This window comes from Podarcis bocagei (assembly GCF_964188305.1).
Source record: "Podarcis bocagei genome assembly, chromosome: 10".
Lineage (NCBI taxonomy): Eukaryota > Metazoa > Chordata > Lepidosauria > Squamata > Lacertidae > Podarcis > Podarcis bocagei.
The window spans coordinates 37,524,663-37,552,140 of NC_138135.1; the positions used below are offsets into that span (position 1 = coordinate 37,524,663).

At 41.1% G+C, this 27,478-nt stretch overlaps 1 protein-coding gene across 5 annotated transcripts in view; it reads left to right on the forward strand.

Annotated features, from left to right (window-relative positions):
* The window catches only part of ANKS1B (ankyrin repeat and sterile alpha motif domain containing 1B), a 337,482-nt gene that overhangs the window by 8,835 nt on the left and 301,169 nt on the right, over positions 1-27,478 (forward strand). For 4 of the 5 annotated variants that reach the window (XM_081209629.1, XM_081209637.1, XM_081209638.1 and 1 more), the window contains exons 2-3: positions 8,665-8,745; positions 15,477-15,633. In XM_081209629.1, the coding sequence (XP_081065755.1) occupies positions 8,665-8,745; positions 15,477-15,633 (238 nt within the window). Of the gene's footprint in view, positions 1-8,664; positions 8,746-15,476; positions 15,634-25,030; positions 25,175-27,478 lie in introns of those variants that run through there. The other variant, XM_081209639.1, reaches the window with a different exon arrangement.

Sequence of the window (27,478 nt, forward strand, 5' to 3'; positions counted from 1 at the left end):
CGCCTTCATTACATATATTTAGGTGTCAGGTGAAAACTTTTCTCTATAACAAGGCCTTAGGTTGATTAACTTTCTAAGGCCTTTAAAATGTGTTTGTGTGAGGGGAGTTATTGTTTAGTTTTTGTGTTCTCATTATGTATTTTTATGTTGTGAATCACCCTGTGATCTTTGGGTGAAGGGTGATATACAAATTTAATTTTTTTAAAAAATGAAATAAAACATGAGCCAGTTTCATAGGGCCCCATCCCTTGGTTTAAAAATCTCTTTTAACTGTGGGGTTAAGGCAAGAGTGTTTTCTTATTCTATTTATGTTTGTCTTGCTTTAATGGTGTTATGTTTTATTTTCTATTTTCTATTGTCTTTATATTCATTTATTGTAGGCCACTCAGATAACTTTATGTTTTGTGGCAACATATAAATATCGTAAGTAAATAAAATTAGTTGATGATAAGGGCCATGGTCCTATCAAATTTGCACAAATTCCTACACAAAATCTGGAAATTACATAACTGGATTTTTAAATTATTAACCACTTGCAGTGTACTGAGATCCAACCCGTGTAATGGCCACAGAGAAAGGAACAGAGAGTGGGAGCAGCCTTCCTGCCGTTAAATAAGGAGTTGGCTCTGTGTCACATGCAGCAGGTAGACTGCTGCTGAGACTGCTTGGCTGAATAGAATCTCTCTTGATTACTGCAAGTCCGCTCACCCCTTTTGGTGCGGCGGCGTTGCAGGACGGCCAAGGTTTCACAGGAGCCCCAACGATGGAGCCATGGCTTCAGTGCATTTCCTGGTAGGCAGCAGAGGCACAAGCCCCCATCACCTATCAGGAGCTAGATCCTAGCCTGCACCCTGCTTTAGAGAATGGGGATGCAGGCTGGGATCTGGACAGTGCCAGGGGGCAGAGCTGACAGAGCAGGTAGGCTTCTCTCGGGTCCACCCCCTGGCCATTTAAGTAGCCTGCACCTGGGGCACTACCTGTTTGTTCTTTCATCTGGTTTCCTTGCCCACCCACCCTTGGTTTAGGCTGATAGTCAAGGACCTTACTGTGGCTATGGTGGTTGCTGTTCTTTATAGGGCGGGGTAGGAATTTGTCCACTGGGCATATTGGCTCTGACTTGGTGGTTTTGCTTACCTCATAGCAATCATCACAACTGAGGTGGGGCATTAGGGCAATCCGTTGTTTTGGATGGAGGGGAGGTGGTAGTATCCGCCTGCCCTTCCATACACTCGAGTATCCTGTTAAAGGGATCTGGGGGGTGGGGGTGGTCATGTCCACATGCCCAGGCAGCGCCAGGACCGAAGGCAGTCCCCCAGACAGCGGTCCCTGTGGGGGTCACCCTATTTCATGTAAGTCTTAGGAACCCCTACCTGGATTGACCTACATGTCATTTCCGGTGGGCAGGCTGGAAGTATTTTGATTGCCCCATGCCCAAAACAAACCTCTTTCATCTGTATTCAATAAAGTTGTGGCATGTTTTCATCCAAACAAGTCTTACTGATCTCTTATTTATCTGGGTTGAGGATTGTGGAGCACAGCGCCTTGGCCTGCAAATGGGCCTATCAGGCAACTAATGGGTATTTGGGATCCAAGCAAAAAATATTAATATTCCTTGCCAACTGAAAATCTTGCTCCCCTTGCAAATGACGCCTTTCATTAATGGGAAGAGTAGTTTTGAGGCAGAGAAAGTTGGAGAGCTAAGAGTTTGGATCTGTGAGTTTAAACTAGATTGGAAGTTATTTGGAGAACTGTAGGGGTCCACACATGTTTGTAGTTGGATTAATTGATTGTATGAACTACTCACATTTGCTTTTTTAGTTTTCTGAGTGTGTGGTCTTCAATACATTAATTATTTCATTTTATTTGCATTCTTTTAAGGCTATATAAGATGACTGAATGTGGCAGGTTGATTTCTTTAGAATATAAATAATCCAGTCCTTTAAAAATATACACACAAATATACAGATTCAGTGTAAGAGTTGCTATAGCAACTAGCTGGTATTTTGATTGGGACATACTGATTGCTGTACAGATTTCATTATAGAACAAAGAATACGCAAGCATTACAACCCTCAAATTCTGTGTTGAATTAAGATCCTCTCCTTCCTATCCTAAATTTCTAAAATGGCAGCTTTGCATAGCCGGGGAAAAAACCTTTCAGAACATCTGACCATGGAAAGTCATGAAAGGTAACCAGGGCTTGCAGTGGCTTGCAGATCACCCATGATTCTGATTAACTGTGGCAGCTTCACCTGGAAAAATACCTGGGAAGGAGAAGCCAGCACTCACAGATGGAGAGAGGGTCCTCTGAGGAGAACGGACTACCTCTGCGAGGTGTTTATACAGGTTCGGCATAAGAATTTAAGAAGAGCCTGCTGGGTCAGGCCAATGGTCCATCAAGTCCAGCATCACATTCTAACATTGGCCTACCAGATGCCTGTGGGAAACCCTGTTTTAATATCTTCATTCAATCTAATAGAGCTAAATTGCTCCCTTAGATTGGGCAGGGAGATTTAAATAGAATGTACTTATGAAAAAGCTGGTGGACGTTAGTTGCTTCTCCAAACTCAGAAAGCATCAGCTGAAGATGGGAAACAAAACAGAGTGGTAATGGTCTAATATTAAGGCATAGTAGAGATATTTTTTAGCCAAGATGTTTGGCTACTGAACTTTGCTCATTGGTACCTGACTCCATTACTATTAGCAAAGATTATGGGCTATGTTCCCCCAGATTGTTGGAGAAGATGCAAAACTCTTGCATCCATATGTGGTAGGTATATCCATTGGTGCAGTTTTTTTGGCACTGTGTTCACGAGGAAATATATGCAATCTTCAGACAGAAGGTGCAGCTATTAACTCTGCTCAGCCTACTGCATATAGAGTTAATAGGGTTTTGCTTTGTTTTTTTATTAGTGGTTGCCAGAGTTGAAACACCAAAAAACTGGAAAAGTGCAGGAGGGTTATCAATCAAAAGGTATAGCTTTGTCTGAGGAGCTGACATGTACAGTTCATACTCTAGAGGAAATACTGACAATGTAATGTAATGTTACTAAAAATGTAATTCTACATTTCTTATGTAGAATTATTTATTTAAAATGTATACTACTTAATAAAATAAAAATTCCCAATTGGTTTATATAAAAATAATAGCAGTACAAGAAGTCAATAAAATTTAATAACACTAAAGTAAAATCACAACTGTGGGACAGTTTTATGAAATATATAAGTCATCCAGATAGTCAAATGCACAGAGGTTTTTGGGAAAATGTATTGCAGCAAAAATCAAAGACTGAAATATTATGAAAATAAATGGAACTACATATGTGTGTTGATTTATGTCATAACCTAGGTGGGATGTGATTTAAAACACTTATTTTTGACTGTTGCTTAGTTTTTTTAATGAAATTTTGGTTATTTCTTGACGGTATAATAGATTATTGCATAAGCACATTATTATTAGCTCATGATTAGAGAGGAATTTTTTTCTTGTCCACTTTCACTTAAACTCACATATATTGTGGAATATTTTTCCAAATTAGCTTCCTGCACTGGTAATAGTTTCCATACTTTCGAGTATACTGCATATTAATCCTGACAAACAGATTTTATTCTGTTGTTATAGATTTACAGCAGTGTTCAACTAACCCATCCATCAGTGCAATTATGCAGTGGGAATCATCCCTCTGTCCTTACCATGTACCCTATTCCCTCACCAAATCTGTTTCTAGAACAGGATTGTGTGCACATGGGGGAGGAGAGAGGTGGAAAGTACCGTCGTGCAAGCAGAAATCCTCGCAATGACTGAACATTCACTTAGTGATATGTTGGTTTCCACCCATATTATTTAACCCTAATTTTGGCTTAGAAATGTTTGTATCTGGTTGATACTTTGATTTTTGCGAATAGCATGATGATTGGACTCAGTTTGAAAATTCTAAAATTGTTGCTCTATTTAAGGCAATTGATGTGTTTCTCAGTAATGTATTAGTGCTTTGTCTAACTAATGTAAACAAGGCCACCTGTGGATGAGACTTCAGGTACTAACAGTTACAGCCTGGCTGAGCAGTTATTTCACAATTTGCTTGTTTTGAACCTGAAGTGTTCTGACTACAATGAAAGTAGTATTCCTTCAAAAGTCTCTTTGGATGATGTAACTATACACAAAGCTCAATAAACTGCCTTGTGCTTCCTTTCAGAAGGAGGCTAATGAGAGAGATCCATTGTTGGACACAGTTAACAAAGTTTTTATTCAGTGTAAGTTAAAAAGCTATTTTTTGACGAATGGCTGAGTTTTTAAACTAACAACCTGTAAAGTAATAGTAAGGCCTGTAAATGTCATAAAAGATTTCCCATGTTTTATTGTAAATGTGGAATCATGTAAATGCAAACAATAGTAAACATAAGCAAATTAGGTAGCAGATACACAAACATTAATCCAAATCATCATATTCTACTCATAGCTAAATATTCTTTTCTAGAACTTGATTTCTGTTTTAATATGGGACACATTTCATTCACATTAGTATGCAGGACAGCTGTTACATTATTATCCCACAGAGGTATTTGTGGCTTTTTCACTTAGTCCAAATATGTTCCTTCAGCACTGGAAAACTAATTAATGTATTGTTTCTTCCTTAGAGGTTAATTTTTCAGAGTTCTGTGGCATTTTTTCCAGCATGTTTAGACTACTCTCTTATCCCTAAAAAAAAATGTAACTTACACATTATCATTTTAAAATGCTGTTTTAAAGCAAGAAATCCCTTCACAACACAACTATCTTTTTCAGAATGTAGCAGTACTACAAGTCACTTTAAGTCCCCATCAGGGAAAAAGCTGGGATATAAATATTGTGGGTATCCATCTGTCTCAAGAGACAATGGAATGTACCTCCAGGGGTGAAGTTAAACGGCTAGAGAATCACAGTGCCTGGTGTGGCTACAGAGACCAGTAACTCATAACTGCTGCCTTCCACTATGCTGTTTTTGTTGTGTTAGCAGCACCAAATTATCTCTCCAGGGTGCAAGACCCACTCCTTTCTCAGCCATGCTGATGTGGTCCAAAGGAAATAATAGCAATACATTTGGTGCCAACTTGGCTGCAGGCGTTGCCAAAAGGGGGCGTACAAGACGCTGTCCAACCATCTTAGGGACTCCACTCTGGATTTGTGTAGGGTTTACTCCTTAGCATTTTCTTCTGAAGATCCCACAGGAGAGTGGGTCTAGATTATTCCTTGGGATTTACTCCCAGAGCCTTTCTCATAAATGAGTATAGCTGCAAGGGATATAACAACAACAACAACAGGAAGAAGAAGAAGGACTATGAGTGATGCTAAAAAGTAAACACCTTTTGTTATTAGTTTTGCTCATTTCTATCCATATCCTTGCTACTGCCTAAGAATATAAAAGCAGTCTATTTGATCATAGAATCATAGAACTGTAGCGTTGGAAGGGACTCTGAGGATTGTCTAGTCTAAGCCCTGCAAGTTTGGTGTTATCAGCACCACGCTGTAACCAACTGAGTTATCCAGGAAAATAAATTCACTTCAGTACCCTATCCTGACAATGCAAAATCCAAATCCTTAGGGCATTGGATGCACAGGAAAATAAAATTAAAAGCAACTCAAACTGTTAAATTTCCCTAAGCATATTTTGAAATTGTACACAGAAAAGTAGCAGAAAATGGTTTCTGCTTTGTCTCCTCAGCATATTCTTTGAATTTCAGCAGCATCCTTGTATTTCATTTGCCAGGGTCATTTGAGAAAAGTTCCAATACTGATCCTTAGAGATTATTTCTAGTAATTTGTTCCTTGGTTAACAATATTGATTGAACCTGTTTTACAGTTCCTGTGATATTAGTCACCTTACTTAATAATTTATTGTGTGAAACTGTGTCCTTTAATGAAAGCCAAATACATTAAATCAGATTTGTTTTCCTTGCCCAGAAAATTTGTTACTATTGTCCAACTCCACCTTACCTCAAATGTATCTAATGCAGGGAAGCCAAGATTAACTTTTGATTATGTTGGTGTGTTCGTCACATTAAATTTCCTGACGGGGTAAATCCTTACAAAATCAGAAGGTCCATAAGCTAAATGGTTCACAAGAGCCTCATAGAGAACCAGCAGGAGAGGGGAAAGTGAGAAAGGAGGTTAAGGGCAAGAAAACAACAGCTGAGGCAAGAGGGAACTAAAGCCAGCATGAAGTCTTGGACAGCGAGGTTGTGCATGGAAACATGAAGCAAAGGGTGTGTAAAAGAACAAGATTGGGAGTACATGCTGGAAAGTTCCAAGCAAAAGTTGAACACAAAGTCAGGTGGACTTGTGCGGAGGCTAATGCCTGTGTCTGGAAGCTCTTATCCTCAGAAAGGTCACTTATGTACAGCTTATGGGTGGCAGTAGTGGGGCTTGAAAGGCAGATCTATAGAAAGAAAAACCCATCAAGCTGAACATTCTATTCTCTCAGTCTAGGAAGTTGTCATCTCACTGCATTAAAAAATGTTGGTTTACAACTTGGAGAACTAATAATCTGCTTGTTGAACCAGTCTCGAAAATTACATTGCCCTGATGTGTGTGTGTGTGTATGGGGGGGGGTTTACTTTTGTGGCCCCACACTTGTGGCAGGACACAGTCTGAATTAGATTAGACTAGTCTGGAAACCATCTGATGATTGCCATATTGAAATACAGTGGTACCTTGGGTTAAGAACTAAATTCGTTCTGGAGGTGTGTTCTTAACCTGAAACTGTTCTTAACCTGAAGCACCACTTTAGCTAATGGGGCCTCCTGCTGCCGCCATGCCGCCGGAGCACAATTTCTGTTCTCATCCTGAAGCAAAGTTCTTAACCCGAGGTAATATTTCTGGGTTAGCGGAGTTGTAACCTGAAGCGTATGTAACCTGAAGCATATGTAACCCGATGTACATAGCATGTCTGTATTTGCCAGCAGTTCCCACACATGTGTCTCACAAATGTGTAGGGTGCAGGCAGGCCTGTGATCAGTCTGCACTCACCTTCATATATTGTTTGTAAGACGTGCTCATTTTTTCCAGCTGCTGCAATTGTACATATCACTGGCCACAAGCTTGTCCCTCATTCTTCCAAGTTGCTGATATGGAGGTTGCTAGCAACTGTGAGGTAGCCCTTAGTTCAGCCTTTCTGTGCTCCTGTGAAGTTTTGGACCAGTTAAGCCATATGGTGCAACCGTCTCATATTGAGCAGGATATCCTAGATTGACAGAAGCCACCCCAGTTTCAGATGCCAATCTTGGATGTCCTGTTTTGGCTCCCTCTGCCACCACCTCTACCGCAGCTGTTGACACACCTTTTTTGGTGCTGTGCTCCCCTATTTCTCCAGTGCCACTTCTGGAAGTACTTGCATGTGTGTGAGTGTTGGCAGTGTGGGGTAAGGCTGGCTGGTGGCGAGATGGTGTGAATTGTGGGGAGGCAGTTGTGGTAGTGTATAAGGGTGGCCGGTAGTGGGATGATGCAGGGGGAGGCTGCGGCAGTGGTGCATAAGGGCGGCAAGGTGATGTTGAGGTGCGTGGGGGAGGTTGTGTCCCAATTAGCCTCCCCCCCCAGGATGTTGGAGGGAATGCAGTTAGAATTTCTGCTCTTAGAGACTTGTGAAGCTTGCTGGATCCTAGAATTTTGGAGGGCTATACCTTGTAGCTTGAGTACTGTTCTGTTGATGGCCTCGTAAGTCTATGGCACATAAGGTTGATTTTGGCCACTTTTGATGGTTGGTTCCAGACATGTTTTCTCACAGTTTTGTTGGCATAAGTTTCCCTAGTTTATGAACAACCTGAAACTTATAAAATTGAAAGAGGGATTATTGAGAGAGCAGGTGGTGTTCAATTTATACCAAGCACAACAGGTTGCAGCATAGATCATTTTTATAAATTTCTCAGTAGAATGGGCAGTTGTAAAGAAATATTTTTATCAGTTGCAATTTTGCCTGAAAAGTCTCATTTGTTGAGCTCTTCCACCTAGTAAACTCAGATTGTTTCTACCATACTTTTCAAACAAGGACTCTGTGAATTGAAAAATGTAACATTATATGTACCTTTGTTATCCATGAAATTCTTTTAATAAAAACATTTTTATTTAAAAAAATCACTTATATTTTGTTAAACTTGAACCAAAAATTTTAATGCAGGTCAAGCACTGAAATGTTGGAAGCAGGTTTACAGGAGAGTCCCAAGGGCCAGATGAAGAGACCCAGAGGGCTGCATCCAGCCCTAGACCTAAGGTTTCCCACATTGGCCCTAGTCATAAGAGGTGGGATGCATCCCAGGCAGAATCAGTGTTTGAGCATCTGTACTTGAAATAACAGCCCCACTTGTATGTTCTGTTGTGATATTTAAGATTGATTAAGAATGTGAAAGAAAATTATATTTTAGAGATAAGGCTTTTGGATATTGGTCATCTTTCTGAGGTAATAAACTTTTCACATTCAATTGCTTTAAAAGCTGACCAAAGTGGTATACTTCCCACCACAAGAATATTCTGCTTCTGATTTTCTTGCCTAAATTTACCTTTATTTGTTGGCCAGTGTTTACATTTCAGTGAGCCTCTGTCTGTATATAATGATTATGGCTAATGTCTTTGAAATAAATAAACCCACAAAACTATGTATTTATTATAAAATAAAGTTTGTGCTTTATTTTCAGCATCTGGCGAGGACCAAATATAAACTGCACAGATAGTTCGGGTTACACTGCTTTGCACCATGCAGCTTTAAATGGTCACAAGTAAGTGTCAAATGGCTATCAATATTATGCTGGTATTACTTTGTGTTAAAAATGCTGGTATTAACCTGCATTAAGTTTAGACATAGTCATATTTTTGTGTGCACCAAACTTTAGTAAACTGCCCTACTTAAAATACCTACCCCACTTCTGCTGTTGTAGCAGCCACCTCCATTTTCATGTGTACAAAATAATTTTGTTCTCTCTTTCTTTGGCGAGAAAATTCAATTTGATTAACAGCAAGCATATTTAAAACACAGCTTAGAGCCCATTTTGGGTTCTAATCTGGGCAATGATAGTGGCAAAGAAATCACCACCATCATTGCATCCTCTCAGTTTCAACCATGGAACTTTTCTACATAGGTAAAGGCCTTTTGCAATGTGACTAGGTTGAAGATGGATTGGAATCTTCCTACTCGGACCATGGCTATGTACATAATAAAATGCAGCAAGGTTATTTTGTTGTTGTTGTGTTTCAGGTTGTCTGTATCAGTCTTAGAGTTGTCTTTCTTGGAGCTGCCTGTCAGCATGTAAGCAGATTTTCTGGTTGATTGCAGTGCCTGGTATTATTTGGTTGCTGGCTGAGTGGATACAGCTGGGGTGTCAGTGTGGAATCATATGCCACACTAGAGGAGTTCACTGCTTTGGGTTACCACTTCAGGGAGACACAGGGACAGGGGTGTCCCACAGTGTCGGCTGGGATATAGAATTGTAGGCCAGACAGTGGAGGAGACAGGCCCATGACCTTCACCCACGGTGACAGCCTGGTTGAGGGGAAGTTTTATTTGGTGGGGTTCCCCCTGAGTGAGAGGCAGAGGGGAGAGTTGTAGTGGATGTACCATCTTCCATCTGACATTGTAGGATGTCTTAGTTTACTATCTGTAGGCCTAATCTCCCAGATGTTTATAGGGATGGAAGAAAATGGTGATGAAATGTGTCTGGGTGGGCAGCTAGCAGAAAGTGGCAAAGATGCTGCTCCAATTCCAGTGCAGGGGAAGGTAAAGTTGGAATGAAGGGACTGACTACCATCTGCAGTGGAGGCCTATATGTTTGGTTTCGGTTCCTTGTTCCAGCCATCCGACATCTCTGGAAGGTACTGGTAGCATTTCCACTGAGCCCTCCAGTCTGCTGGTGCTGTTAGTGAATACCAAATCAGTCCTTTATAAGACCAAGGTCATCCTAAACTTGATTGTGAAATTTGGGTGAGTGAGCTGGGTGGGCTTGACCTTATGCAGCTGTGCCCATCTGGGTACTCGGGTCAACACCAGCCTATACTAGTGCATTGAGAAGGAGGGTTTGCTGTTGTTCACAATAAATATACTTTATTACAATATCCTTGAACTTAAAACCTCTTGACCCTAATATAGATTTAGAGGGTCTGCACCTGGTGTTGGGCCAAAGAGACAGATTGGGGATGCCGCTGATCTACTGACCACCCTGTTCCCCATCAGCACCCCTGATGGAGCTAGCTTTGGTAGTCTCTGGGGTATTGTTGTTGTTTTTTATAAGATATTTATTAAGATTTTTTCATACATTACAATAAAAATGGAAAAATAAAAATAAAAATACAAAATAAAAACAGTTAAAAACACATTAATTTTCCGTTTCTTGTTTTCCTTAAGCTTATTTCCCCGGACCTCCTCATACCTCCCTTTTTTGTATTCCACTTAAATTTATTAGTTCAGCAAATCCTTACCATTAAGCTTTTACCCATTTATAGACCTTTGTTTCATATTCTCTTAGCATTACAGCTAGAAACCACTTAATTTCTATCCTCTGGGGTATTGTTGAAGGACCCAGGGGGATAGACCTGGGTGACTTCAATAGTCATGTGGGGATTGTTACTGGGCTTGGGGCTTGATAGCCTCCATGACAACCATTGGTCTGTCTCAAATGATCATCTGTCCCACACATCAGGCAGGGCATGATGTAGTCTTTGCCCCAAGTGGTATGAGGGATAGGTTGACAATAGGGGTAGTGAAATGCACTCAGTTGTCAGGGTTGGACCGTTACCTGTTATGTAGAGTGGTGTGCCCTTTTGCCCCAGAGACGGATGGAACTGGTGTGTTTCTGAATGCTCTGGGGTATTTTTAAGTGGAGAAAGCTGTCAGTGCTATTGAAGCCCTAGTTTCACTATAGAACAGCAAGATGAAACACGTGGTTGATGTGATTGCTCCTGTGTCCTGTCTGGCATTGTGGAGCTCAAGTGTCCCCTTGATATTCTGGGGAACTTGGGGCTAGGAAGCAAGCTGGACAAAGATTTCAGTGCAAGTGACCCAAGTCTCACTCTGAAGCTGCCCAAACACTGGCTAAAGCATGTAATCATCAGTCTCTGTGGCTGTGAAGAAGGCTCATTTTGGAGCTTGCATTGCATCCTCTGGTAGCTAGCCGGTAGAATTATTTTGAATGGTCCAGAGGTCACTGACTCACACTGTATGTGAGGGACCTCTGAGTATACACAGAGTATAAAGTAACTTGACTTCAGAGTGATCTTGACTCTGCACTTATTGCAGCTCTAGCTGAAATACCCAGTGCCAGTAGGGTGTAGTGAGTATGGGGGCACTGTGGGGTGATTGCTCCAGGCATCTTTGGGGGGGGGGGGCTCCTCACACCATCTTCCCTGAGCCTGCTTTGCGAGGCTAGGATCTGATTAGATCCCAACCTTGCAAAGTGTGGTTGGCTCGGGAACAGCCAGCTTTGCCCTTGAGGGGCTGGGATCAAAGGGCACATGGTGTCCTTCTTATGACGCCTTCCCCGAGCCACTTTGCAAGGCTGGGATCTGATCAGAAACATAACTAAGAACCTTAAAATTTGAACACCTTATTATTATATAGAAGAATAGTTCAGTTATGATTATAACATGTGTCAGGGCCTCAGGAACAGAGGCAAAGGGGAGAGAGGAAATGGAGAGCGAAGGGGAAGAATCGGAGAGCAGCGTAGGGGGATATAGCGGTGACCCGAGAGATTCCATGAGCCTCTCCAGTGAATCAGAGGATTCCCAGAAGGAGGCGCCGATGGTTAGAGCAAGGGGGGCCAGCGGGGACTCCCAAAGCAGCAGCTGGAGATCAGGACCAGCTTCCCCACCAGAGCGTAGTGGGGGGGAAGGGTCCCAGGTGTCAGAGCCAGCGTCGCCCCCAGCAGGGAGAGAATATGAATCGAGACTGACCACACCTCCATCGGAGAGTGGGGGAATGGAGGGGAGGTCAAGTCCAGCTAGCCTCCCTGAAGGGGGAAGCAGTGACCAGAGCAGTGTAACGGTCCGGAGGAAGGTTGGTGGCTGGGCGCGCGCGCCAAGTTCAAATGTACAGGCGCGCGGGACAGCAGAAAGCCCGGAGTGGGAACCAGGTCCTAAAGCCCGCCGGAGGCAGGGAGAAGAGTCAGGGGACTCAGCGTCAGAGGAGTCTAGGAAGGGCGAAGCCCCAGCGGACAAGAGGACCCAGAGGAGGAAAGAGCGGAGGAAGAGGTGGGGCAAGGCTAGGATCTTAAACTGGTGTCAGCGGGGAGGGGACTCAGACGGAGCTTCGGCGGTCTAGAGTTCCAGACGTAGAGCTGCACGCTGCGGATGTGAAAGACAAACTGAACTTCAATAAAGACTTTTGTATATAACAACGAAGTGGCGTTGGTCTTTTGTGAGCTGGGACCCAGGGCAGCTCTGACAACATGGTTTTGGGTGATATATTTTATTATAGATAGGTAGCCGTGTTGGTCTGCCATAGTCAAAATAAAAAAATTCCTTCCAGTAGCACCTTAAAGACCAACTAAGTTAGTTCTTGGTATGAGCTTTCGTGTGCATGCACACTTCTTCAGAATCATCATCATCATCAGAGATCTGCAACCTCTCCTGGACAATGACAGTTCTCTTTCTCAAGCTCTGGGAGGAAGACCTTTCATTGCCTACAGACAGCTACCCAATCTTAAACAACTCCTAACCCACAATAATACTACAACCAGACTTAACACGGACACTGGCACCAGAGCCTGCAATAAACCCAGATGCCAACTTTGCTGCCACATACACCCGGACAACACCATTACTGGCCCCAACAACATCACACATACCATCTCGGGACTATTTAATTGCTCATCGTCTAACATTGTGTATGCCATCAAATGCCAACAGTGTCCTTCAGCTCTCTATATTGGACAAACAGGCCAAACCTTACGCCAAAGAATAAACGGACATAAATCTGACATCAAGAATCACAAAACAGAGAAACCAGTAGGAGAACACTTCAATCTCCCAGGACATTCTATACAAGATCTCAAAGTAGCTGTTTTACTACAAAGGAATTTCAGAAATAGACTGGAAAGAGAAGCTGCTGAATTGCAACTCGTTACCAAACTTAAAACCATGGAGAGACCTGGTCTGAACAAAGACATTGGATTCATATCTCATTATACATGACTAAGACATTTCTCACCTTCTCACCCCTTGCCTTTTCCTGTAAGACCTATTACAGTCGTTAAGAGTCGTCAACAGGCTCATCTCAGCTATCTGCCAATCTCCCATTCCCACCACCCTTCTGAGTAATACCCCTCCCCACCTTCTCACTATATAGAAGGGTCTGGCAACTTCTGTTTCAGTGTATCTGAAGAAGTGTGCATGCACACGAAAGCTCATACCAAGAACTAACTTAGTTGGTCTTTAAGGTGCTACTGGAAGGAATATTTTATTATGACCACCAACCAATATAAGCTGATAAACAGAGAATAATTAGTTTACATAATTAAGAAATAGATAATATTTATGGAAGAGCAAAAAGAAAGTTCTTTCTTCACCATCTGTTTCTTGATGATAGAAAAATTTAACCACCTGTTTAAACAGTAATATAACAAGAATTTCAGTGAGTCTTCCTGGTAGAGTTCATAATAAAGGAAGAGTCAGCCTCCCTCTGGGCTTTCTATACAATGGTAGAATAAAAGAATGTGACCCAAAGATGTTCATTAAATGGAATCGTCTTAAATTGGTCAGTTAACAGAGCAGAGGGCAGAACATTAAAGTGAGGGTGCATAAATTCTGACCTATATTTGTAAACAGTTAATGTCTGGAAATATGAAGTTCTGGCAATTATAAAATATTACAATATGATCACATCTTACATGCATTTAACTTGTACAATTTCAACTATATGTAATTGAAGGACACCAGGAAAATGCAACATGAAACCTGCTTTTAAGCTCTCTGCCTTGGTTAGGAAGCAAGGTCCTTGCCGTGTGAAGGCTCTAGAAACCCTGAGCGAGACTTTCTCAGTGGAACAGCTTGACCATCTGGCAGTCCGTTGTGAAGAGAGTTTTTATTCAAAGTCTCTTATATTAGTTGACACAACTGGAGCTAAAATTGTGTCAAATGTTTTCACTCACCTTCCACTTTTCTTTCCCCCTTTTACAACCCTCTTTTCTCTCCTTATGCTAGAATATTCCATTACCTGCACTTGCAAAAATTGGCTAATGACCTCATGGTACTCTTGCATTATTTCTTCAGCAGCTACCTGTGTGGTACAGTACTATTATAACATGTCTTTGGAAGTGTTTGGGTGAAAGAGGAAGTATCCACAAAAGATGGAACAAAGCCATGATTTTTACCCTACCATCCCAGTATCCATGACCATCCAGCTAGAATATCTCCCCATTGTTCAGTTGACCTAAAACTGCACATGCTCAAAGTATTATTCTTTTTTAATCTGGGTTGGTAAACTAGTTTTTGGTTGTCTCTGTACTCTACCAGGAATGTATAAGTACTTGTAAAGCACAGAATTGTGAAATAGGGGCTGGAGGGGCTGGATAAGATAAGATAAATGCTAATAATAATAAGACTGTTAAGTCCAGCACCTAAATTACCTACCTGCACCACTGATTGAAGGGGAATTGAAATGTAAGCGTGGGATACAGAATAAAGGGGAAAAGAAGAGTTACGAGGGCTGATATTTAGTATTGTGGAGGAAAAGAGAAAGGACAGCCAAAGAGGTAGTAAAGCTGGTATCAGTGCTAATCCATAGGCAGTGGTCTGAGATGAGCTGGGAGTCAGGGGGTAGAAATTACATTAGAATATCAGAGTGAGGGGACATAGTCAGTCAGGACTAATGGACAAATGTGGAGGCATGACTGAAGAGTAAGCAAGAACTGAAGGACAAAACAGGAGACAAGATCAAAGAGCAAGCCAGAAGTCAAAACCATCCAAAGGATACAGAACCAACTAAAGGATAAAGCTCAGAAAGACTGTGTTTCTCAGACAAGACTCAACTGTAACTAGAAACCTTCATATTCCTTCCTGTCCAGGAAGATGCAGTGGTCTTTCTGATGTCATTCAAGGAAACTTTGCAGCTAGTGGATTGCTGAGCAGAGTCAAGGCAAGTAAGGGACTGCTGATATTAAATTGTTAATCATCCAGAACTTTAGCTGCAAGCCTCGGGTATATCAAATGTTTATACTCCCTGTAATCTGTCTCTTAAAATATGGATCTTATCTTTGCTCTTTTGATGTCATTATGAATATCTGTGGAATACCCAAGGAGAACAAACCTTCTCTGATTATGAAATATCTACTCTCTTATCCTGTGAGATATAATTCTTACAACCATTTGCAAATGTCTTAGCGATACTAGCTCTTTGCACTTGTGTTGCTGTCATTTGTGTGCTTGTTTGGTTCCAATATATCATGACAATATGTGCTCTGATAAACCAGCTTTACAATGAAACCTTGTTGTCAATCCTTAGGTCATATTTTATGTTTTTCAGGGATGTAGTTATCAAATTACTTCAGTTTGAAGCATCAACTAATGTGGCAGATAATAAAGGGTATTTTCCTATACACTTGGCTGCTTGGAAAGGAGATGTAGAGATTGTGAAGATTCTTATCCATCATGGGCCATCACATTCCAGAGTGAATGAACAGGTGACGTTATTAAATATCTTTGTTTATGTCTTCAGAAAACACAAGTAAGTATAATTTTATTCTTACAGCTATATGGACGGATTCGTGAAGCTTCTTCATGCTTAAAAAATTCTATGGTTGAGAATAAGGATCATTGTGTTTGTAGAGCTATATGAAAAGGCCAGTTAATTTTAAAATAGCAGACATTAGCATTTAAACAGTTCTTATCATTATTATTACTATTGAATTGTATTCAGCATAGTCTTATTTGACAGCTCTCATGACTATTGAGGCATTGATACTGTTCAGTAGTGGATGGTGCAGAGGGGTAGTTCCTGGGAGTTCAGCATGGTGTATATGCACTAGCAGAGCCAATCTGGCACTCCTGCCAGTGTGTTCGCACAGCATCAACCTTCTCATCACCTTACCCTCCCTCTCTCCATCCCAATAAGCAGCAGCAACTCACCTGTTGGAAGGACAGGTAAACACTGCTGCCCCACCATATCATCTACTACTGGTACTATTACTGTACTACTAAGCAGTAGTAGGGTCTGCTACTATTGAATTCTTTACAGACAAGCAGTGTAGTCCCATGGTTTTTTTAAAAGAACTTTGTATTTCAGAATCACTGTGTGTTGTAGGTTTTCAACCTAGGTGATGTGATGTTGTATACCCATAATCTTTTTAAACCAAGAAATTAAAAACAAATAATACACCAGTGATTTCATACCATTTTTAAAGGCCTCTGAGCTCTGTTGTATATTGCAGACTTCTTCACAGCCTAGCACTATACAACACTATACTGAACATCAAGGCTGCATGTCTTAAAATGAAATAAGATGCCCCCCAAATCTTTATAATATTGTATATTTTTAGAAGATATTTCTTACCATAGCATGTGATACTCAAAACTATTGCCATTATCTATACTGTATGTACATGGATTCCTGATCAATATCATGAATCTACATGAATCTAATGGAAACATGTACTGTATATTGTATCCAGTGAAATCCCTCAATGTCTGAAAACAAAATTCATACACCAGGAATTCTTATTAGCCTCTTCTTGTTCCATTACTTCCTCCTTAAAGAGGAATGCACAACATCAGCCATACTATTTTCAGATTTTCCAGAACAGCAGGAGTTGTGCTTTAAGGGAGAAGTTGCCAGACATGCTAGGATAGGAGAAATTAGGGTTCATTCACACACACACACACACACACACACACACACACACACACCCATAAGGAAGAGGGTAGTGTATTACACAGAAAACAGAAAGTGTCTGATGTAAGGTATTATTATAATTATTATAATTATTTTAACACACTGATTTATAACTATGATAGTTTTTTCTTTTACATTTGCATACTGTTACAGACAGTAAGTGTTTTGTTAAATCAACAAATATGGAAATGTTTTCAGTTTTGCTCAGGAGGGATATATATGAAAGTAAAGAAGGAGACTTAACTTCCCTCTCACATCAGGATCTATTCAGTAATACCTGGTCAAAATGTAAAATAGATGAAAATGTGCTGAGTGCAGAGAGAAATAAAAATGGGCTGTATCCAGAGGTTTCTTCAATGATGGAAGGCACCTTAATCCAGCAAAGGCATCCACCAGTGGTACAGGGAGGGAGGTATCTTTTTCAGGTTCTCTTGTCCCTTTGGCTGAGAGGTAGCACAAATGGTTTCAAAGAAGCAGGCAGAACTGGTAAAAATTGCCTCCCTATTCTGTCCTTAACTGAATCAAAGAGCTGTTTATCAGTGAAGGGCACCACTGAATACATCCCAATATGGTGAAATGAATACTCTTTTAAAAAAGGATTTTGCATGCGGTTATGGCTTGTCCGGGACGTGGGTGGCGCTGTGGGTTAAACCACAGAGCCTAGGACTTGCCGATCAGTAGGTCGGCGGTTCGAATCCCCGCGATGGGGTGAGCTCCCGTTTCTTGGTCCCTGCTCCTGCCAACCTAGCAGTTCGAAAGCACGTCAAATTGCAAGTAGATAAATAGGTACCGCTCTGGCGGGAAGGTAAACGGCGTTTCTGTGTGCTGCTCTGGTTCACCAGAAGCAGCTTAGTCATGCTGGCCACATGACCCGGAAGCTTTACGCCCTCGGCCAATAAAGCAAGATGAGCGCCGCAACCCCAGAGTCGGTCACGACTGGACCTAATGGTCAGGGGTCCCTTTACCTTTACCTATGGCTTGTCCAGGTTTGTAGTTGATGAAAAGAACTTTACAAATAAAAAAGTGTGGAATGACATTATTTTAAAACAATGAAATGGGTTATTTTAAATGCAAAAAATTAAAAAATCTAGTTTTACCATATATTTCCTGAAATATTTATATTGGCTATATATTATCTTGGTGAACATGACTAAGAAACAGACTGAGAAATACTGACAGACAGTATTTTTAATTGAGTTCCCTCTTTAATTAAATGCTTAAAAATCACACATGGTTCTCTCTTACTCTTCTTGATTTAGAAGCATTTTCAGAACTTGAGAGCAAACTGATGATTTTAGACAAGCAAAACTGGGATTTGTTCATGTCTTTTGAAATCACCTGTATGGAATTTGGATTTTAATAACATAAAAATCACAGTAAAATAGTTACATTAGCAGATAATTTTTATTTAGCTGAGACTGTTTGGAGTCTCTTAGCACATTGTTTTCAATGCTTCCTTTGGATGCTTTCTCCTATTGCTACATATTAAAAAATAAATAAAAGTGCAGTAATAAGATCATGATTTTCTGAGCCAGGAAAACCTAGGCAGTAATTTCCTTTCCTTGGATTAAAAATAAGGAGAAATTTTGTGTTAATTGCTCCTGTAACTGCTCATCTCTGAACAGTCGATTACTTTTGTCTTCTCATTCTTGTTGCACCCTCTAGTGGTCATTAGTCTCCTTCATAGTGATCCTAATGAGAAAGCTACAAGATTTTGGAGGCGTTTGACTCTTAAATCTGGAGTTTCAGAGTAATTAAAGCAGCTCCTATTCACAACAATTGAAGAAATGAACCTATGCTGCCAATTCTCATAGTAGACCAGTATAAAGTAAGCAGCACATAAGCAGCACACAAAACACTACCAAACCATCCTACGTTCTAAATCTTATATTAATAATCCAAAAATTGAGAGAGCTATGTACAAGATCTACTACAGAAGCCACAAACAGAAAACTCATCCAAATTGTGTCCAAAAGGAAGATACAGTCTTTAAATGTTCCTTTAGCCAGGCTCCTGTAGATATCAACAAGGATAATTTTGATCAAACAAAGTGTTGGTGATGTTACGCACAAGTGTTAGACAGGGTGCCGGCGTTTGTCATCTGTTTCGCCTGTGAAGAGGCTTGGGCTTCAAGCTCCAAGATGGCGACTGAGACAGCAGCCTAGTTAGAGCTCCTGTCTTTCGTTAAGTTTTTAAGTAGTTTTTAGTCGCTTCCTAATTCTAATTTTATATTTTTAACGTTTTACTGGCTGCCTCATCACCTCGCCTTGCTTTTAGTTTATTGTTTTATTGTTTTACTGCTCAACCTGAGAAAAGACGCCGAGAAACAAGGAGCGGCTGAATCTGAAGGAAACCTGGGCGCAGGGGAGGAACAACAAAGCTTGCCAGGAGGATTTCTGTACAAGAAGGAAGATTAATAGCTGAAGGAAACCTGTTGTGACCTCTTACTGTAGCCGAGTGAGTATAACTCCCTAAAGGAAAAACGTGAATAGAGTGAAATCCTTGGGAGGAAAGAAAAATTGCTTACCTGATAAGGGCCTGGGGAGGCCTTGGAACCTCTCCCTTTTACCCAAAACTGACTTGCGGAGAGCCCTGCGATGGAGCTAATGATCCTAGTTTAGTTTAATTAAGTTTTTAACAACGTTTTAAGGCACTGAGACCCTGAAAGAAGATGTATATTTTATGTATATTTTAAAATCCTTTTTAAGCATCTTGATTATTACCGGGGAGTACCAGAGCCTCTGCGGTAATCACTTTGCAGCAATTGAAGAAGTAAACTCACCCCTGCCTCTCCACCACGTTGTCTCCCTTCTCTTTTGCAAATACCTCCTGTCTATTATCTCAGTCAATCCCAAGAAACATAAGGCAAGTTTAATTCGACAATCACTCTAAGGGGACTTTTGCTTTTACCATATATCCACATATACCCACATATCCACTATGGTCCTCACTAGGAAAAAATACAAGGACCAAGGAATTTTGCTTAACTCTCCGCAGTGCCCGATGGAGCGCCGAGGGAGTCAAAGTAAAATTATTAACTACTTTCCTCAAAAAGATGCGAGTAAGAGAACTCAGAACGAGAGTACTCTAGATGTAGCCTTGCCTTTGCCACCCACAGTGCTGGATTGGTCAACACAGCTAAAGGACCTGCAAACAAACAGCAAGAGGACAAACCATCCAATAAACCTGGCCCAAGAACTTGCCATAGCAGAGAATGCTACAAAGGCTAATACAGCCAACACTTCTGACGCTAATCCTCAGGTGTCACCGCTGGAACTTGGAAGTGACCTTTCAACCTATTGGCTGAAAGCCAACGACAACGGAACAGAAACGCGGGGTGATTATCTTCGGGAGCAGATACACCAGATTTCTACGGATCTCCTTAACGTCAAAAATTTCTTAGCGATAACAAACGGGCTCCTCCTGACTCTAGTGGACAATTTTAAACAACATGTGAGCGCTTCAGACCAGATTACAAATCCCCTAGTCAGCCCGGATCCATTACTGTCCCCCAAACCTCGGAGGAAAAAAGCTGAGCGCAAGACGAAGAAAAGCAAAAACATGAAAAACCTAAGGAGGCCTAAGACAACTCACCGTACTTGCAAAAAATATTGGCAGAAGCTTTTTAACCTGCTCCCATCTCTCTCCACAAGTGGAACAAACAAATCTAACTCGAGTGCCATCAATGAGACACGCAAAATAGATACATCCACAAAAGAATCTAAACCAAGCTCTGAAGAATTAACTCCGAGCTGGGACAAAGGACCTAATCCATCTACAGTCATACTGCCTCAGAGTCCTCTTATGGCCACCACAGATTCTGCAGGCAGAGGTGAGCTGGCGTTCCAAACCACTGAGGGGAACCACCCCTCCCAAGCTCGACAGAGGTTGTGTCCCAAAAGAGAATGGAGTTTAGTCCTAACCCCTCAAAAGCTTGTCTTTGCTAATTACCCCAAACCGCCCAGATTTTATGTAGAGTCGGACCGTATAGACCATTTCTTGTCCATTATAAGTGGCATTTTACCGGGGGTAGTAAAAGCAACTGACATAGCCGCTATAGAGTATCTACATCAAGATGATTGCTCGGTACGAGCACTGATTACTTTTTTAGATCATAATTTGGCCAGTTTTATGTTTAGAGCTAAAAACCTATTTAAAAAAGAAAGAATAGTCCTATTAAGAACATTTGAGAACAGAGCACCCTTAACCTCTCTGATGGGGACCAAGGGTATAGGAATGGAGGTTCACAAAAGGAAAAAAACTAACCATCAAAACCACCAAAATAGAAAGCATAAGTTCCAGCAGGATCAGCTACATCAAACAGTACCAAATGAAAAAAAGGAAGCCCCACATCCAACTGGTGCCTGGCCTCTCACGTGTGATAGTGAGGACTCCGCTTGGGAGGAAGAACTCCCGCTGATAAAGCGTTTCTGGTCACTGCATTCTCCAGCCCAAACTGAGATCTTGAAAAGACTTGATATACTTCGAAGCAGATTAGCAAAAAAGGATGACCAAGGTGAGACAATGAAGGACCCTTATGTGCAGCCCATATCTCCCAAATGTCTAGTGGATAAGAGGACAGTGGGAGGTACCTTTAAATGTGTAGACGTGTGTCAGAGCTGCTTGAAGATCCTAGCTCACAGAGGATCACGCTAGCCAGCGATCATTAAGTAAAAGTCTTTATTGAATTACAGTTTCCATTCTCACGCTGCTGCGCGCAAACTCTACGTCTAGTAGCTAGATCGGCGAAGCTCCGTCTGAATCTCCGCCCCTTGTGCACCAACTTAATATCCTAGCCTTGCTCCACCTTTTCCGCCTGACTGTCCTCCTCTGGGTCCCTCTACCCCCCGGGGCTTCTTCCTTCCGGGATTCTTCTGACGCTGACCCGGACCCTCATGCCTCCTTGCGCCGGGCTTTAGGACCTGGTTCCCTTTCGGGGCTGCTTACTGCGCCGCCTTCCTCTGCATTTGAACTTGGCGCGCGCGCCCAACCTTCCACCTTCCTCTTAACCGTTTCTTCGCTCCCCGATGGAGGTGTGGCCACTCCTGACTCATGCCCTCCCTCCTGTGGTGAGCTGCCAGCGCTTCCCCCCTGGCTCCCTTCCTCTTCCCTGCTTCCTGGCGGTGACGCTGGTCCCGATTTCCAGCTGCTCCCCCCTGAGTCCCTTCTGGCTCTATCTTCCTGGGGTGCCCCCCTTGACTCCCCCCTTGCCCTGGCCACTGGTGCTCCTTTCTGTGAATCCTCTGATTCACTGGAAAGACTAGGAGATCTCGGGTCGTCGTCATCACTCATCTTTTCTTCTGCCTCCTCCCCTTCGCTCTCTGTTTCCTCCCTTGCCCGTGCCTCTGCTCCTAAACCCCTGACAACGTGGAATTACAATCTGAGCCCCCTGTGATGTATAATAAAGTAAAACCAAATCAATGTGTGAAATCTCAAAGCTCCTGGCATAGCTACCTCAAACTGTCTCCGAATGAATTAGCCTCCCCCCCTAATCCAAAACCTAGCCCCAAACCACCAAGAAGAGAGGATCACTACACTCTCTCCAAGCAGTCATCCTCGAAAAGAGCCAACGGGTGTGTTTTTTTAGACACCAAAGAACTGCTGGACGTGGAGGTGACATAGATCCAGCTCCTCGAAAGGCCCAGGGCCTAAAAGTGTTGTCTTGGAATATCGCGGGTTGGCACGCCAAGAAAAATAACCAACAATTTTTGTGCTACCTTAAGCAATTTGACATCATCTTCTTTCAGGAGGCATGGCAGAATGATCCCATATTTCTCAATGGGTATAACTGCCACCATCTGCCTGCCTCTCCATCTCCAAAGGGCGGCAGATCTAGTGGCGGCTTGGGCTTCTTCAGTAAATTCTCTCTCACGATTTTGATATATTTATAAACATTCAAGCCCGAGACTCTTCATGGGCGAAACAGGTGACAAACACCGGCACCCTGTCTAACTCTTGTGCGTAACATCACCGACACTTCGTTTGATCAAATGTATCCTTGTTGATATCTACAGGAGCCTGGCTAAAGGAACATTTAAAGTCTATATCTTCCTTTTGGACACAATTTGGATGAGTTTTCTGTTTGTGGCTTCTGTAGTAGATCTTGTACATAGCTCTCTCAATTTTTGGATTATTAATATAAGATTTAGAACATAGAATGATTTTTTAGTGTTTTGTGTGCCACTTATGTGCTGCTTACTTTATACTGGCCTATTCACAACAACGGCATGAGAACGATAAATCTGCTATCTTTGATTTTATGTAAATAACAATGGAGGCTGCTTCTCTTTCTGTTGAGCTTTTATCTGAGATCTGCAAAGGTGCTACAATACGTAAACTAGGAGAGAGTGCAGAGGATAAACTGTAGAGGGGATGGTGTTTAATGATGGCTAGGAGTGTGAAACTAGGAAATAAATATAGAAATATGTTGAGGAGGAACAATCAGGGCAGTAACTGGGGAGGGGGAACCTTAGGCACACTGTCGGAGTTATGATAAAAATAGTTAAGGGAAGAAATAGAGAAAATACAGAGATGAAATACAGAGATGGCAGGTATTAGGAAGATTGTAACAGAAACAGAAACGTAATAGATAATTGTATTGGTACTACCTTCATCCACTTTTAATAGGAAGGAAATGCCTTAATCACATATGTATAAGCCATGTGGGATGAACCTTCTGTCTAGCATGTGTAATCATTGTGTGTGTCATTACAGTGTATTTTGTTTCATCTTTTATTTCTTTCATTTAATTTAAGAAGTTGAGTAATTCTCTTCCTTATGCGATGACATCTTAAATATGTCTATTCAGTGACAGAGGTGTCAATAGTTTTAATTTATTGTGAGTTGCCTTGGAGGCCTGCTGTCAGGCAGAAAGGCTGGAAACAAATATTGTGAGTAAATAATAAAATCAGGGGTTTTATTTTTTAAAATCTTGAAGTTATGTGACATCAGAATTAATGTAGCTAAAATATGTTTCATTAAAATCACCTGTCTGTTCTCATAGTTTATATATTGATCAAGTGATCATTAATCTTAAGCAGAAGACATTTTGCTTTGAAAAACTATCCAATATTACATTAAAAGCAGTGTCACACTTTATAATTTATTTAGGCTCCTTTTTAATAGATATAGTAAGATTTTAAAAAATCAGAACATGTGTATTTATTGTTCATTTTGGTACATTATATTTAACAAACAATATAAAACTCATTCAGGTTTTCCTTAAAGGAATTAATTCTTCCATTGGGGCTTATATGGTTCACCTTTGGTCATTATCTTTAATCAGTGCTTTTTTCAGCTGGAGCGCTCCGGGGCATAGTTCTGGCACCTCTCAGGTGGGCCCCATTGTGGGCTGGCACTCCCCCGGCCTGCTTCTTGCCTTTACATACTTCTGAGAAGCCCAAAATGAACATTTCAAGTCAAAACAGATGCTGGCCAGTGTGTGCAAGTCTACACTTTTTTTTTAGATCTATGTCTTCACCTAGCTCCTAGCCACTCCTAGATGTGATTTGTCAAGCTATGGGGCAGGGCCAATTCATATAACCTTTTATTCAATCCATTTCCCATCTAGCTGTGGCAGGATTTAAGCTTTCCAGCCGGTCCTCAACCACTGCACGTGCACCCGAGGGTATTTCTGAGCTGCCCTTGCCATCCCCTTGAATAAAGGAGTCGGGGTGCATTTATTTGGCCTCCACCAGAACCAGAGGCGACCCCAAACCAGCTAGGGAGAAAGGTTGCTGTAGTTCTTAGCACCTCTGTGGACAGCGAACACTGCTGTTGTCAAATTGGCATCCATTCAGGGCTGCCCTGAGTTGCCTGGTGACTTACTGGAACAACTTCATGGGGAGCTCCATCACCTGTTTTTCTTGAAAAAAAGCACCGTATTTAATATATTACAGAGTTAGTTTTTGTGGACATAACTCAGCACTTTAGTTAAAAAATCTTATACAGATGAAAGTGAACTGAATGCACACCACAGCAAACCTTTCTGAAATGATAACATATGTCTAGAAGATATCATTTTAAACTAGCTGATAAGAAAATGTAGAGGAGGTTTCAACAATTTCCCTGTTCTCCATCTTTTCTTATCCCTTGTGTGTCTTACTCTGTGCATCAGTTATTTCCTACCTTCCTTATTTCTCTCTCTCTCTCCCCCCTCCTTGCTCTCTACTTTCCCTTCCTCTTTTTTTTTCCTTTTTCTGTTTCTTAGGGTCAACTCAGCAGTTGCAGTAGAACTGCAACCAGAGGTGTTTTACCAATGACACTGACACTAGATTGAAATTGACTAGACATTCACAGTTTTAGTCAGTTTCAATCTGCATCTTGAGTCCCAGGTAATGTCCTTCACAATTTTCTTGCAACATGCTATTCCATTTCTTCTGCACTAGTTTTTTCATGTACATTGAATTGGGTAGAATATATTACCTAATCTCAATGTGTGCTTTTTCAAGTACATCTTTTGTCCCTCTAAATTACACACATCTTAGAACTCCCTGTATCTACACAAGGCCGTGGTATACCTCACTGCCTATTTGAAGCATATGGTTATGCATGCATGGCTTATGGTATACTCATTATGCTTGTGGCTGAAACTATGTTCCACTATGTTTTGGTTAGGTAGATTACGTGTTTGTTTGGTAAAGACCTCTATGTTAAAAATATATTCATTTAAAATACAAATAACTTGAGAAATGTGGGGCCAAGTAAATTCCTGGTAATTTTGTTAGTGGTAATGCCTGTTTAGGTAAGTAAGTGAGTAAGTTACAACCAGGGTGAAATGGCAAAACTGAAAAATAAGATTTGCTAGCATACAGTTTACTGGCATGTTATTTGCCATAAATTTCCACTGACAAAGGAGAGCAAGGTAGGTTGGAATTTTTCTTCCTAGAGCTGCTCCAAAGAACTAAAAAAAAATGGCCCAAATATAGAACATGGCACAGGATTCAGCCATTCTCTGCAGCCATTAAGCTATTCTGTTCCTAAGAAGTAGTGACTGATTGCTTTGGCTGTCTATAACTCTGTGTTCATTATTTCTCCCCCAGTTCAGTTTCACTATACTCTTCCTAGGTCACTGGCAGTATTGTCTTAGTGACAGACTTTATAGCAGGTAAAATTAATTCAACATATAAAGGGCATTGAATTTTCAATCCCACATACTTGCCTCTGCCAATTCATGCCCATGTTCTTTTCTCAACAAAACTGATCAGCAAACAACAAAACATTTTATTGTACTTTGTCAGTTCATTCATCCAAATCTGTTTTAAAAATCTGATAATTTCTTCCTATTGTGTACTAAAAGGAAAGGTGCTTCTGATTTCTCTTCGTTTGAAATTTTAGCCAAATTCACAATATGTACTTGATAAGATCAGCACTTACAATATTTTATTTGAAGCAAATATTATTTTATCAGAAAATAAACAACAATTTTAAATAAATACTGTGAACAGTAACACAGTACTTGGAGAAAAAACATGCAGCTGCCAAACTTTATCATGCATGGCTAGTTCTTATAGCAGCTTTGTCTTAAATAAAAGTTACCTGTAGGTTAAATGTGCACATGTATGTTGGTACTATTTTGAATAAAACAAGTGTTTGGAACTTGTTTTTTCAACTTCTGGAAGGGGTTGTTTGTAGTTTAACTTAGTAATTCAAACTACAATAGCACTGTATAGAACATATCTGTTCAAATGTATTATGTCTACAGTATACAGTGGTACCTCGGGTTAAGTACTTAATTTGTTCTGGAGGTCCATTCTTAACCTGCAACTGTTCTTAACCTGAGGCACCACTTTAGCTAATGGGGCCTCCTGCTGCTGCCACGCCGCCGGAGCACGATAAGCAAAGTTCTTAACCCAAGGTACAATTTCTGGTTTAGCGGAGTCTGTAACCTGAAGCGTATGTAACCTGAAGCATATGTAACCTGAGGTACCACTGTATTTCCAATTTCTATGATATTTTACTATCAACCTCAAATAAATATCTAGTGTTCCTTATTTAGAAAAACATACTTGCAGAGCAATACTATGTTTGGTTAAAAAGCACATAAATTGCTCTTGGAAAATCAAAGAATTTTAATTTTACCATCTGAAATGTCAGGTAATGCAAAAAAAAAAAAGTCAGGTAATGCTATAAAAATAGAATTTTGGCATAAAACATATCCTACTTAGCATACAGCATTACCTTGTAATCAAAAAAGAACATTAGAAAGTAATGTTAATAAGAAATTTAAGCAACACGTTTCATCAAGTCTTGCATTGATTCGTTCTTGGACATCAGCTGCCATCTTGCTTCTTGGCCTCTGATGTAGCCCTCGTGTTTCTTCTGTGTATGCACCCTGCCTGCTGCCTCTGTGACTTGTTTCAAACACCTCTCTATAGACTGACCATAGCAGGGCCACTGTGGAACTTGCATGGGCTTATCAATAAACTTATTTACCAAGCAAAACTAAATTATGTTAAATTATCAAAAATACCCGCAAGTTATGTCTCAACTTATTAAGTCCCCTTATTTTTGGAATTTGAAAGTTGAAAATTCAACATCCCCTAATCAACCACCTTCTGCTTTGGCCATCAGGGCTTCAGATGCAGTGGTGGATCTGCCACACTGTTCTACCTTGCTGTCCAGGGCTTTGAACTGCT